This window comes from Panicum virgatum, chromosome 6K (genome assembly GCF_016808335.1).
Source record: "Panicum virgatum strain AP13 chromosome 6K, P.virgatum_v5, whole genome shotgun sequence".
Classification (NCBI taxonomy): Eukaryota; Viridiplantae; Streptophyta; class Magnoliopsida; order Poales; family Poaceae; genus Panicum; species Panicum virgatum.
The window spans coordinates 6,916,064-6,930,037 of record NC_053141.1 but is presented as its reverse complement, the minus strand read 5'-3'; the positions used below and the strand labels follow the sequence as shown (position 1 = coordinate 6,930,037).

The window sequence follows — 13,974 nt, the reverse complement described above, 5'->3', positions numbered from 1 at the left end:
CAAATGGAACATTGTTATTTTAGACATGGAAGATTTCTGACCAATAGATACAATGAACACACGTATGTGTGTCTCGAATCGACAAGTGTCGCTTTTGATCTCTATCTAGGTTGGGCTATCAGGTAAAATGCAAAAATGATTCCTAGTGACCTTTATGCTACCATGCAAGTGAATCATATTTAAGATTCTACATTTGTGTTCATAATGTGCTAGGTACAGTCTAGATAGCCTATACAGTTTACTGTAGCAGTACATAGCAATATATTTTCGATAGCTCCATACTATATTTTCCGAGAGAGAAAATTACAAACAAATGTCCGAGGCATTCCAGTATTTCCACTAGGTGATATGGATATTTAGCATAGGATTCTCGATTTGGGATTCTAAGAAGTTCTTAGATCATGGCCTCATGGGTGACACTATTTAAGGACACAAGAAAAGCAACCTTTTTGTCCTTGAAGCAAATTAAATCCATTGAACTCAAATTATAAATTTGAATTCAATCAATTCACACCTAGATTTCACCAAGGATGACTCATTTAGATCTGGTACCCACTGAGTGTTATTATTTATTACTTTCCCTAAAAAATTACCCCTGATGCCAAAAAAAATTGCAAGTAAACCCTAAATTGTGGACACCTTTCATTATCAAGCAATATGTAGGCATTTAAACTAGGGATCACTTCCTCAATTCAGAGGTGTCTCTCCACTGTTCTTAGTTATATTATATTTTCCAAGGGTATTAGGCAAGTTTCTGAATTTGTTGACTCCCATTTAAACATTCTTCTAATTTCTTGTGATGTCCCCTTTGAAGTTTGTTTTTAAAAAGAGCTTCTCCATATATATGTGTTGGTATCAAACTCTATTTTTAGTACAATATTGTCTCTTGTGTTCTTGATTTAGTCAATTTTCTTGGTACTTGTACCTTATTGAGAAGATGATAGGATACATAGATGTCTTCTTGATTAAGCATATTGAGCGTTAAGTGTGCAGTAATCATGGAGTATTGAGTATTGTTGATGTTGTTCTCATCTGGTTCCTACAAGTAAGCTAGAGGAAGTTCGATGACTGGCCTATACTTTTATGTGTCGGCGCTAAGCAATATTTACTTGTTTGTATGGGGAAAAAAATGGCATAGTATTATGTTCAAGCCACCACATATATACCACTATCACCAAGCAAAGAAAATAAAGTAAGTACCTCCTGTCAGTAAAAGATGACGTTTTAGGCAGGAGAAGCAAACGTGCTCTCTGCCTGTTTTATTTGTCTAAGATGTCATTTTTTAATGACTGAAGGTAGTAATTAACCTCTAATGACTAGTGCACTCTGTGGATGGTTATGGGTCATCAGTTTGTGATTTCTGTGCTCAATCGTCCTAAGTGTTGTATTATTAAGTTGCTGTGGATATGCAATTATGAAAAATTCATTGTACATTTGAGAAACAAAGTTAAGGTTTGAACATTCTGTTATCAAGTAGTTATTTCTATATACTGGTTCTTTAGTTTGAAGAAGCACAATTCTAACACCTTTGGCAACTTAGATTGTGTTGGTGGCGAGTGCTTCCGGGACGGACGAACACTACAACAGTGAAGGAGCGCACCAGACGAAGTGAACAACTCCAAGTCAGAAACGAGGCTTCGCATAGTAAATTGGATTCCCTCTCTCTGTATTCAATGTGTCCCATCAATGTACAGGGGTCGGGTATTTATAGGTGACGGTTCACCTACCACCCTCCGTTATTACACCGTAATGCCCCCCTAACAACTATATTCCCGGAATATTCCCGGGGTACAACCGTATTTTTACATCATCTGGTAAATTACATCCGAGCCTCTTCTGCCCATTGGGCCCATTACAGCCAATTGGGCCCATTACAAGATTCTCCGCGCGGCTTTCGAAGCGCTCACTCTCTAACGCCTTCCCTTCCGGTCTTCGAGTTCGCAGTCGGCGCCCTGGTCTTCACCGTAGGCGCCTCGGTCTTCGCCTCTCTCCGCTTCTCTTCGTCTTCGCCTTGTGACGAACTGGTCTTCACCGCAGCCGTCTCGGTCTTCGCCTCTCTCCGCTTCTCTTCGTCTTCGCCTTGTGACGAACTGGTCTTCGCCGCAGAAGCCCCAGTCTTCGCCACTCTTCGCTTCTCTTCATCTTCGCCTGTGGCGAATCGGTCCTGGCCGCAGGCGCCTCGGTCTTCGCCCGAAGCCTGTAGGAGACCTTGTCGTTGCGGTCAAATTGCGCGCGGGCCTCCAGTCGATGGACGAAGGTGGTGCCCCCAATATTAGCCCCTCGGAGTCGTTGCCCATCCTTGGAGAGGCGATGACTTCGACTTCTTTTCCCGAAGCGCCACCCTTCGGGCCTCGACCCATCGCTTCGCGGTCCATCGAGGCCTGAGTCTTTTCAGTTTACCTGCTAAGCAACGGACCAGACATCGAGGCGTATTAAATGTATTAAAGAGTTAATCAGAATTAACTTGACTTTTTTCTTTGACGCGTCGCACGAGGATTCCGGTGCGAAAATCTGACATTGCCCTTCCCCGCACGATCCCTCCGCGAGAATTCTGGAGGGATAAAACAGGTTTTTCACGTCCCCCCCCCTCCTATATAAGTGGGGGTGAAAGGGCGGGGGACGGTACGCTTTCTTTGCTTTCCGGCGCCGAACTCTCTCTTGCTTCATTCTGCTTTTGTGCTTCTTCGTCTCAGTTTTAGCTCCTCTCCCATCGTTTGCGCCACGGCGAACTCTGTTGGTCCTGTGATGGCTCCGAAGAAGAGCTAGTTCCCGCCTACCACCTTCTTCGGTCCGACGAAGATGACTCTGGCGATGCTTGGAGAAATGGAGAACCAAGGGATACTGACTCCTGGCCTTGGACGTGTTCCACCGGAGATGGACACCTATGCGAAGCCAAGAGAAGACGAAGTGGTCGTCTTCAAGGACTTCTTTCCTGCTGGGCTTCGCTTCCCCCCTCGACCCCGCTGTCGTCGACATCTTCGCCCTGTACGACGTCTTCCTACACCACATGATCCCGAACTCTTTCGCCCGCGTCAACCTTTTCATGTGGTTGTCGAAGACCTGCCGCCTCTCCCCGACCCCGGAGAACTTCGCTCGGGTGATGCGGGTGCACTACCAGCCGAAGAGCATCCCCGTTCGTGGCTCTGACGGTGTCTCATCGGAGATGGAGCCCCAGTACGGGTGCTACACATTCGCCTTTCAACATACTGCTCCCAGCCCCGTTGGGGCGTCGAAGAATAAGTGGCTGGGGGACTGGTCTTTGTTCTGGTTTTACCACAAGGTGCCCCTCGACCCGGAGACGAAGCGCCATCCTTTGGTTGTTCAGAAGCTCGGAAATCTGGGCGACACCCCAAAGGTTGACGTGGCTCGCATCCCTGTGAACGAAGCCTTCATGACCGTCCTTCGTGAGGTGTTGAAAGTGCTCAGCATGCGCGACATAGAGTTGGTCGCATGCGGGTGCTTCCCCCTCAGAGAGGGCTGGACCATTTCCTCCTGGGCTCCTTCGGAGAGGGAAGTTTATGGACTTCCGATTCCCAACTTTAGCGAAGCCTTCGGACTTCGAAAAGAACGTAAGTTTTTTTACGAGGATAATAAGAACTTTTGTCTTCGTTTTCAGAAATAGATGTAGCGGAGGTGGAGACCCGCGCTGATGAGATGCTTGGACCAGTGTCCGGGAATGAATATGACTTGCTTCTGTCCAAACTTGCCGGCGCGCGAGGCAATCGGGTGTTTTCCTTCTTCGGCATCGAAGCCCCTCAGCGTGCTGCCGAAGCTCTTCTCGCTGTTCAGAAAGCAGGGGGAAAAGCTGGAGGCACCGGTGGCGTCACTGCCACACTTGAGAAGAAAAAACAGAAAAAGGGGGACGGAAAAAGGGGGGCTCTGGCCCTGGCGGAGGGAAACGCTCGAAGCTTCTAGACATAAGAAAATGTTCAGCCAAGTTCCAGCACATGAGGCTAAGGTGGTCCACCCACCACAATACCATCTATATAGGATGGCCAAACCGTCGTTTTCGTTTTTCCTAATTTTTACAAAGATAGTTCAGACACGATTCTATCTTTTTGAAAAAGTGTAATAACGCAACCCTATCGAGATGACATATGTGGTTGAATAAGCATGACAGGACATGATGCACCATGCTTTCCTGAATTCACCTTTGGTGTCTAGTAATAGCTGGGTTTGTTTAGCTCTTCCCTTCCCTTGCTCTTGCAGCCAGGAACAATATAATGTCACTGCCTTCTTTGTCTCCCTTTTCAAAGGCTCCCTTGGGAATCAGAGCTAGTTAATTATGGGTGATGATGCTGCAATGCAACACAATACAAAACACTGGCTAGCATCTCATTCTAGCATGGAGGTCTAGGCCTTGATTTGGCATATCAAGTATAACATTTTTTAACCTGTACTTCTTCTTGACAAGAAAGCACTGCTACTTGAGAATGCATTATATATTTGGGTGATGAAATCATTTGCAGTTTGGCGAGTTGGGGAGTTAGTTATGGGAATAGTTTGAAAGGTGAGGCCCAATGCCAACTAGGCTAGTTGCATTGAACTCCGACACTGATCTCTTCATCCGCGGCAACTTTACTCAAGTGAGCATCACCATCTGCTCGCCCCACGAGCTGATTGTATATACAATCTGAGCAAAGATGTCATCCAAGTTGATGATGAGCCTCCAAAAGAAGAGCTAAGATATCGTTCTTAGGGTGGCGAATTCGCTTTCGCCGTATTGCGTGTTACAACCAAACTTAGTAGGTGTGGTACGGGCAAACTTTGCTTAGTAGGGAGGGGACGTCAGAGTACAATCGTGCAAACACTTTTGGTTTGGATTTTAAATCAACATGAAAACCCTGAAACATGAGTCACCTGTATATTTCTCACATAAATATGGTGATTTCACTGCCCAACTCTAGGTTTGGATCTTATATCAACATGAAAAAAAAAAACTGAAACACAGTCACCAGTATATTTCTCACATAATTATGGTAATTTCACTTCCCAACTCTAGTCCACAGCTCAATTATTTGCACCTTATATAGTCATCACTAAAACTAAACACACTTCCACACAGATAAGGAACATGGAATCAAGCACTAAGTCGCATTGGTTCACTTCAGTTTAAGCATAGAACATGACTAGATTGGATCAACTGATCCACTTCTCTTAAAGAAAGAAGAGCAAAGTGAACTCACTTGGTCCACATTGAGTATGCCCAAAGGAAGGGGATGCAACAGCTAATTACAATATTATCCAAATGATGCACACTCAATTATCGATCCGGATGATAAGAAAGGTTTGATACTGGAGTAGTAATTGGTGAGGAAATTAAGCAAGCTGCAGACAGCAGCCATGTATCCTTCATTATGCAGGTGACTAACTCAGCAAGGCCTCTGCAAAAGGCAAAGCACGGTAGCAGAAGCGTAGGGAGGTTAAAGAAACCCAGGCATGCTGCCCCCTTGCTCCCTGGCGGCCAATGGCAGACCAGCCTAGTGCTCTATCAGTTCGGCCACAAGCTCCACGCCGGCGACAACACACAGCACACAACCTATCCCCATCTCAGCCGCGGCGAGACCATGGGCCGGCGGGTTTGGTGGGGCCTGATCAACAGCCAGATGGAGACGCGTGTAGGGAGGTAGATGCCGGGACACGTCTGCCTGGGACTGAAAGCACCAGTGAGTCTGAACTGAAAGCTCCAGTTCTGTGCCTGACACTTGCAACCGCACGACTGCCACCAAACCCTGCAATTTGCATCTGAAAACCCACCACCACCTTCTCACCTTTGCACAAACGGGTGATGAGCCTGATGCAGGATGCACATGCCTGATCAGTGGTCACTGATGCACCCACCTTGCATTCCCCTTCAATGAATGGAGAAAATGTGGGCATCCTCGAATTCATTTCTGTTCCCAGGTAAGATGCCACAGTGACAGTGGTCAGCATGCCAACAGTCGATGATCGCAGCATGCTTCTCGAGCTAGATCTTGCGCCGTGTCTCTGCATAGATGTTGCTTTCTATCTAGACAGATCTTGGCATGCCAGTCCTCTTTCTGTGGCATGATGTGCATGCGTGGTGCTGTTTCAGGAAGGTTCAACTGATCTTCTTGCCCCCAGGAACATGTCCAACAGCATCCTACAAGTTCCAGCCATGGAATCAGATTTGCTGTGAACTGTGAAGACGTTGTGCAAGGTGTCACCTTTTTCATCACACTTGCTTCCATAATCGGGGAAACAGCGCACTTCCCTTTCATGACTCCACTCATCTTTTCATTTTACCGAGTACTGTAACAAATTATTTACATCAACAAAATGGCGCACATAAAGAGTGACCTCCAGCTGAAAGCATGTCGAAGTTCATGCTGACAGGATCATGTGGGAACTCCCTCAAGAAAAAAAAGGATCTGATGAAATTGAAGTGCACAAACAGCTCTCCTGGTCATTCAGCCTGCGGCCAATTTGAAGTATGGCATGCAGCTGATACTGAACACTTTCGGCGATTGCAACCTGTCAACAAAAAAAAGAGAACACAGCATTGGCATATCATGTTCAGCTTTAGCAACACAGATACCAAAACAGTGAGAGAAAGAGACTAACCAAGCCTGTAAGAATTACAGCATTTGTAGGACAACAGTGGAGCAAAACCAATGTAAAGGTGATTCCAGCCTTCAGTGGTTCGCGAACTGCACCTCAAAGCTGAAATGCTGCGATTTGATGTGGTATTAAACTCATTCCTAAACTAGGAGGAAAAAAATACCTATGTCTAAAAATAAAGAGAAAACAAAGCTGCTTCTGAAACTAACCAGGAGTGAGCAAGTGTTTGATGCCCAGTGGTTAGAGTCCAATGTAGAGCCAGCCGGCCAGGGTTTGAGCCCTGGTCTTGCACCCAAAAAAAGGCCCCTTGTTGTGACACTGAAGGTTAAGAGCTGTCCAGTGGGTAGAGGTTCATTGTACAGGCCTTTTCTCGACCCTATCATTGAGTTTCTCTCAATCTTAGGCTTAAACCCAGGGAGGTCTTCCCCCAAGGGTCAAGTTTTTTGTTAAACACTACAAAAAAAATGTCAAAACAAGCAGAGGAAACTACCACATGAGGAAAGATTGAGACATGCACAAAAGCAGCACAATTAGCCCAGGTGCAGTATGAATTGACATCAGGTAAAAACATCATCAAGCAACTTGAACCACTTTTAGGATGTAATGCAGCACTTGAAGAAAAGAAGAAATATCAATCTATCGACAAGACTGGCCCTAAATACAGATGTGCCCAACAACAATGGAAGATGATTCGGACAAGAATTTTGGGGTGAGCTAACACAAATTACAGAACAGAAGTTGCAACATCATTAACTCACGGCACAGAAATGTCAGGGAAATGATAGAAGGAACATAAATGAGAGTTCATGAGAAATATTGACCTCATGTAGTCTTCGAAATATGTTAACCATTTGCAAGCACAGAAAAATATCTGAAAGGAAAGTAGATGAAAATCCATTGGCCATCATAATGTATTTGGGATCAATGTTAGGGCCTGTTTGGATGCTGAATCCTAACCCAGCCCACATGGTCCCAGGAATTTAGTTCAAATTCTACCATACATGTAGATTAGACTGGGATTAGGCACATCCAAACAAGGCCTTAATGATGGTATTGTTTGCAGTTGCAAACGAAGAACAGTAATATGGTACCCATGGCATGCAAATCCCATTTTGTAAAGATAAAACACTGACAATTGCTCAAACATGGCATTGTCCAAAAGTGAACTTTACACTGCCTGTCCAGTAAATTATGAATTGATATGAAAAACAACCCACGAGGCAGTGGCATGGAATAGAGAAATAAAAAAGTACAGGACCAATATTTGGCAGTTACATAGTGCGAATCATATTGCTATGCGACTAGAAAAGAGGTAAGTCAACATCCACATTCTAGTAAAACAAAAGTAAAGCGTGTCGAATCAGAGTATTTGATCAAGGAACCAAAGATTAAAAAAAACTCGACTGGCGGGGGAAAGACCTCCCCCACGGCATTACACTAAGAAGAAATCTCAACCAAGCCAGCTGAGAAAACTCCCAAACCCCGGCTTTACCCTACAGGACCTCACCGTAACCTGGGCCAACCACGACCCACTGGGTTAGCGACCACTGCAAAGATTAATTATCATTTAAAAGAACATTTGAAGTGAATAGAAACGGATGTAGAGAGGGCACGGGGAAACAAAATATGGTGCTATCAAGCAAACACAACTATTCGGCCCAGCTGAAACCATGACTACAAGTAGCTCTACAAAACACCATTATTTTGTGGGAAATACCTCACTGCTTTATGCATACACTATGCCATGAACAAGCAATAAAATGCATACCAGAGCAATTTTTTTTATCACAAATGGAAGGTTATGTATAATTTACCAGAAGAAATAGGTATCAAGAATATTCCAGGACCTGAATAAATTCAAATGTTCAATATTCACTTCCCTGCAGGATTTGGCCGCCTCCATGTTTCTAGCAATATTTTAAACTGACACAATTCATCAGAAAGGAAGAAAACTGCAGCACACATCGCCATACCAACTACAATTGAGAATGTAAATTTACATTTTTTAGAAATTGAAAATGCACTTGCTTATTATTAACTCGTTGGGCTCTCAATGGACCAATCAAGTAAATCCGGAACTGGTGATGGGGCGCAAGGGAGCACTGATCCAGTTATGTGGCGAGCTATGCTGCTAAAAGGGAGAACCATAGACAAGAGTGAAGGCACGAGTCATGAGATCCCAGTATGCTAGACATAATATGCATAGAGTAGAGCTCTAGAAGAACCTCTTTTAGTCCTTTTAGAAGAGTAGACGTTTTTTGGAGGTATGCTAAGAACACGATATGCAGAGGGAGCAGCACATGCCACAAATCAATTCAGATAAGAATTAAACTAGGATAGAAGTTGGATAAGGCAAGTGAATTGTTAATAATGATTCAGTATGCCAATATCATTAGGTAGTGAGATAGACTAGCAATAATGTTTTGCAACGTTGGCCGTTGGAGTTCAGGGCAAAGGTCGTACAAGGATAATAATTCCTATGTGTGTTCAAATAGGATCTAATATCTGAACGCAAATTTTCAAACAATGTTCTAAATAGCAGTTAGCTAGTTGTCATTATAGATTATATCTTATGATCTTTATGCGGTACGCGGCCTTGTAAGCGGTTTGATAACTACTTCAATGAGTAGAATAAAAAACAAACATTCAAGAAATGAGTTCGTGTATAGTTTAATTTGAGGTCACTGCACTTCAGTCAAATGGCCAAAGATATGCGAACATCAGAGAAAAATATTTATCTTTTGATAGATGTATTTCAAGGTTCCCCAAACCACTATATCAGCCTATCTAACTGCTAAATGTAACATTGCATCAGCCCACTCAACTCTTAACGCATAAAATAACCACAGCTGTTATTGCCGCGCATTCCGCCATTTGTGGGGTCATAAAGGCCAATATTTATAGTTCTAGCAGCATAAAAATTGAACTGCAACTAGCATGCAGGAAAATCACAATGGCGTGCAATCCTACAGTGAAAACTAAGGCCACAGTTTCCTACTAAGAAAACAATCTATCTGGAGTAGTATTTATAGATCTTTCCACAAAAAGGCATCTGTTTCTACTTTTTTTTTTTGAGCATTAATCTCTCAAGATTAAGGGTTCACTATCACCCTTACGGCCACTAGATCTGATAATAGCCAAATCCAGCAGCCAGCTACAATCTAACTAGCAATTATTAGACTGCATGGTGCTACATACAAGGTGACAGGAAAATCATGTTGTTCCCTAATTTGAGGTTTATTGGTCATCTAATATCATCACTCTCCATGAGGGGACTTTTAGATGCTGACCTCTTTAAGCTTTTACCGGAGGAATCTTTGGCCTTATCAAACTTCTTGATTGGCCTTTTTATTGACGTTGTACAGCTTCGCAAAGTTTGCTGCTCTCTAAAGTTCTTTGACGATCGTATTACCTCATCAAGAGCCTTGTGCAGTGCATCTTTAGCAATTGCATAGATTTCAGAGGATTTTGAACCTTCTTTTGCACATTTCACTGCATCACAGCAGAGATCATTGTACCTTACAGTTGAAGGATCCTCATGGTCTCCCCTCAGATCAGTGTAATTTTCAGAGGTGATTATGTTTTTTGCATGTTTTGTCCAACGTTTCAGGATATATGCTTTTGGAAGGACGCGTACTCCTTCGATAATGAAAATCCGGAGAGCGTGCCTGCACAATATGCCACAGCTCTCAAACAGGCAGCAGCTACAATTCACGGTACTTTGATCTGGATTGAAAGATACAGTGTGTATCTCCTCATCACCCTCATATCTTGTGACACTATACTTGTGTACTGTCTCATCCTCGAGTCTCTCGGCATTGTACCCAAAAGACTCAGCAAATTGCCCCTGAAATAAGCCAAATATTGTGCTAGTGAATATTGAACTCCCTTGTTTTTCTACTGGTGAGGCAGTACTCAACGGTGGCATTTGGAACATTGTAAAATAATCTGCCTGAACTTCAGCATCAAATGAACTGGAAATAACTTCTCCAAGTTGCGAAATCGCCACCCGCAATTCAGTCTTGGAAGAAAAGTGCTTCTCAACAACCTTCTCTATATTTTCACTGGTTGTTGGCATCTGGTTTCCAGGATAAAATACTTTTTTTGTGTATGCAGGAGCCCATTGTTGGCGAATATCATAGAGAGATTGTAAAAGCTCATTATTGCTAAGTCCATGCTTTATGATGACCGAGTTCCAACCTGATTCAAACAATTCTTCTATTCTAGAGCAATCAATGCACTTCCTCATATCAGTTATCAAAGGCTCTATATCTGGAAACATACCATGTAGCCCCTCCTTCACGGTGTCTAAGATATGCTTTTCACAGAAAATATGGTGGGTATCAGGTAATACCTTGGCAATAGCAGTTCCCATAACCCGGTTGAACTCTGTTACCAAAGAAATAGGTGGCCCCATGTGCATTGCCTCGAGCCATTTTTCAAATAACCATGTAAATGATGCCTCAGACTCATCAATAAGTAGTGCACAGCCAAACACAACGGGCTGCACATGATGATTGACACCTAAGAATATGATGATAGGGATAGTCTCCTTGTTTTTCCGGTATGCTGTCTCAAACTTAACAGCATCACCGAAATGGTAGTAAGCCATCCTAGCTTTAGCATCAGCCCAGAAGATATTAGCTGCCAGTCCACTCTTTCCGTTCTGCACGGCATAGAAAAATGAAGGGTCCTCATCTTGTCTCTTCTTAAGATATTCAAATAGGCTTTGAGTGTCCTCTGGCCCTAAATCATTATACCGCATCTCTCTAGGATGCTGAGAATCTTGGCCATTCAGCAGGAGATTGCGTGTGTCGGCAAAATTATTTGCAATGACAAGTACCTCACCTTGAGATCGAACACAGTGAACTCTGCTTGCTGGTGCTGGGTTCAGCTCATGAGTATGCTCTAGGATGAGTTTGGAGACCGTCCATACATCTTTGCCCTTCCGAATTATCTCAAACAATGCATCACAGCCATCCCTAGAGGGGTCCGACGCACGCACTCTCTTGGTATCCTCTCCATTGTTCTCCCGGCCTGAATGGTATCGATGCCTCGAGCACACGAGCTTCAGCATCTTGAGTGACTCATCTTGCGACTTGCGGGACTGACGCACACGAGCTTCAAACCCAGTACGGCTTGCATATGAGTAGTAGAATGTCTTGGCAGACTCAAGGGACTCGAACTCCATACCAATGTAAGGGTCAACCACAGCATCACTCTCGATGGCAATATAATGCACTCTGCTGGGCAGCCCAACCTCATGATTGTGCTCCTTGACAAGCTTGGTAACAACCCACTTGCTATCGCCTCTGCGGAGCACCTCGAGCATGGCATTGCAGCCCTCCCTAATGGAGGCCTGCCGCTTCCTCGTCTTCTTCCCAGCTGCAACGGAGCGTTTCTCCTTACTGAACCCTTCCCTCGAGCACACGAACCGTAACATGATAATGGACTCACTGCACTTGGACTTGCGCGACCGGGCAATGCGGACGGAAAACCCAACACGACCGGCGTAAGCAATGTAGAAGGTTTTGGCTGCCTCGCCGGACTCAAACTCCATCCCCAACCGAGGTTCCAGGCAGGCGTCGGCCTCAACTGGGAAGAGGTCCCTGCAGACGGACTGCGGCTGTGCCGCTGCCGCAGACGGCAGTGGCTGAGCCTGGTGGTTGACGATTTGGACGTTGTGCAGCGGCATCTGGTCGACATGGGGGTTGACGCCGAGCGAAGCCCAGAAGTTGATGCTGTCATCCTCGAGGTCCACCACCTGCGGCTCCATCATCCCGCGCCCCGCCGCCAGCCCCCAATCTCCTCCGCCGTGTTATCTCCACCCCAGCAGCAAACCAAGAACCATGGAAACTACCAGCTGCCGCCCTCCAGCGCTCGGACCCTGTCAAGTTGCTGCGGAGGAGCAAGAAATCTGAATCTTTGACAACTCCACGACTGCAGAAAGAGGAATCGAAAGCAGGTGGCTTCAATTGCGGAAATGGGGAGCAAGAACCTTAAAGAATTAAGTTGGTAAGACCTGGGATTCGACGGAAATGAAAGAAAAGGGGGGCGATTTGGGGGAAAGGGCAAGTAAAGGCAGTACCTTCGGGCTCCCGCGGCTTGGGTGGCTTGGTCGGCGCTGCCTGCGGCGGCTGCTGGGCTGCTGCTACTGCTACTGCTACGGTCAGCACTCAGCAGCGGCTGTAGGGGAACCAGGGGATTCAGATTGAGAACACCGCTGCCGAAAAGAACAAGGGATGGGCTATAGAAACATGCAGAGAAGCATGGAGATTAGGCCCATGCGTAGAAGTCAATCAGGCGGGCCTCGTGCCATCATGGGTCGTGTCAGTTCGGCCTTCACGATCTGACTCGAGCGGTCGAGCCATTATCGTGATATTAAAGAAATTTCCCTTAAGAAAATCGATTTTTGCTTAATATCCCTTCAAAATTTTATTTAAAAAATCCTTGAAATATCAAGAGTTAACCCATTCCATCGAAATTTGCAGGAGTACAGAGCTTGGGAATAGCACAAGCAAGCGACCCACCAAAGCAATGGAGGTTTGTCGGTTTCGGTCTTTCAGGTGAGTTGTCAGAATTCAGAGATTAGAGAGACTGAAAACGGTCACAACAGTGGAGCTTCATGATTCATGTATTGCTATCAGATCTCAGTACTGTTTGTAATTCCTGTAGAGTAGACATGGTTCACCAGCAACAATCTACTGCGGAACCCACATTTGCACGGTCTCGTAGATGAAGGCTAGAACTGCAACCATTCTACTGCTATAAATCTGGGAAACCAAAACTGTGTTCAAACAGTCTGATGAACACCTATCGGTTCCATTACCTTTCTGACGTTTCTGAAACCGAAAGATCTAACCAAAACTGCTTCTCCCTGACACTAGAAAACTAGGACTGAAATTTAGTTCTCTGAACCTATCTGAACAAAACGAAAACGAATCATCCAGTCCTCATGCCATCAAATCTGGGAAGAATTGTGATGCTTTTGAAAGCGACGAGTAGGCGAGGAGGTCATAAGCATACACCTTTCTTTACTTTAATGGCCCTTCTGTCTCCGTATCCACATCTGGGAATATCAACTGATCAGCCACTGCAAGCACAGCCAAACAATGTTGCAGTTAGACATGGAAGATTTTTTTTATTTTTAGAAAAAAAGGTTTCCTCGCTTTATTTCAAGAAACAAAGCATATTCAGCAAAGCTGTTCAATTGATCGGTTCGGCTCAGAGAAGCGTATTCGAAGCGCGCCCGCTAAAGTTCAGAGCAAGCTACAGACTCATGACTAGTAACGGTAGGGAGAACAGAAGGAAACGATGCTATAGCAGTGGATGTCGATGTTCTGTCCACATCTTCAGCGGCCAACAGTTGAGCAACATGGAAGAATTAGCATG

At 44.8% G+C, this 13,974-nt stretch overlaps 1 protein-coding gene across 10 annotated transcripts; it reads right to left on the bottom strand.

The window, feature by feature from the left end:
• Window positions 1-5,070: 5,070 nt before the first annotated feature.
• On the bottom strand, window positions 5,071-12,863 carry LOC120711501 (protein FAR1-RELATED SEQUENCE 5-like). Of its 10 annotated transcripts, none has more exons than XM_039997064.1 (6): window positions 12,671-12,848; window positions 9,873-12,522; window positions 8,397-8,505; window positions 6,792-7,035; window positions 6,586-6,692; window positions 5,071-6,495 (listed from the first exon to the last, which is right to left on the bottom strand). In XM_039997064.1, the coding sequence occupies exons 2-3, from the start codon at window positions 12,359-12,361 to the stop codon at window positions 8,490-8,492; spliced, it is 2,505 nt and encodes an 834-aa protein (XP_039852998.1). In that variant the 5' UTR covers window positions 12,362-12,522; window positions 12,671-12,848; the 3' UTR covers window positions 5,071-6,495; window positions 6,586-6,692; window positions 6,792-7,035; window positions 8,397-8,489. The 10 variants fall into 10 exon arrangements, with proteins under 10 accessions (XP_039852998.1, XP_039852995.1, XP_039853000.1 ...); XM_039997061.1 differs by lacking the exon at window positions 8,397-8,505 and adding an exon at window positions 7,404-7,453; XM_039997066.1 differs by lacking the exon at window positions 8,397-8,505 and having other exon boundaries at window positions 9,873-12,480; window positions 12,671-12,849.
• Between the last annotated feature and the right edge of the window lie 1,111 nt (window positions 12,864-13,974).

Excerpts from the sequence above, each read along its gene's own strand:
- LOC120711501 (XM_039997058.1), bottom strand. The coding sequence starts at position 12,361 with ATGATGGAGCCGCAGGTGGTGGACCTCGAGGATGACAGCATCAACTTC.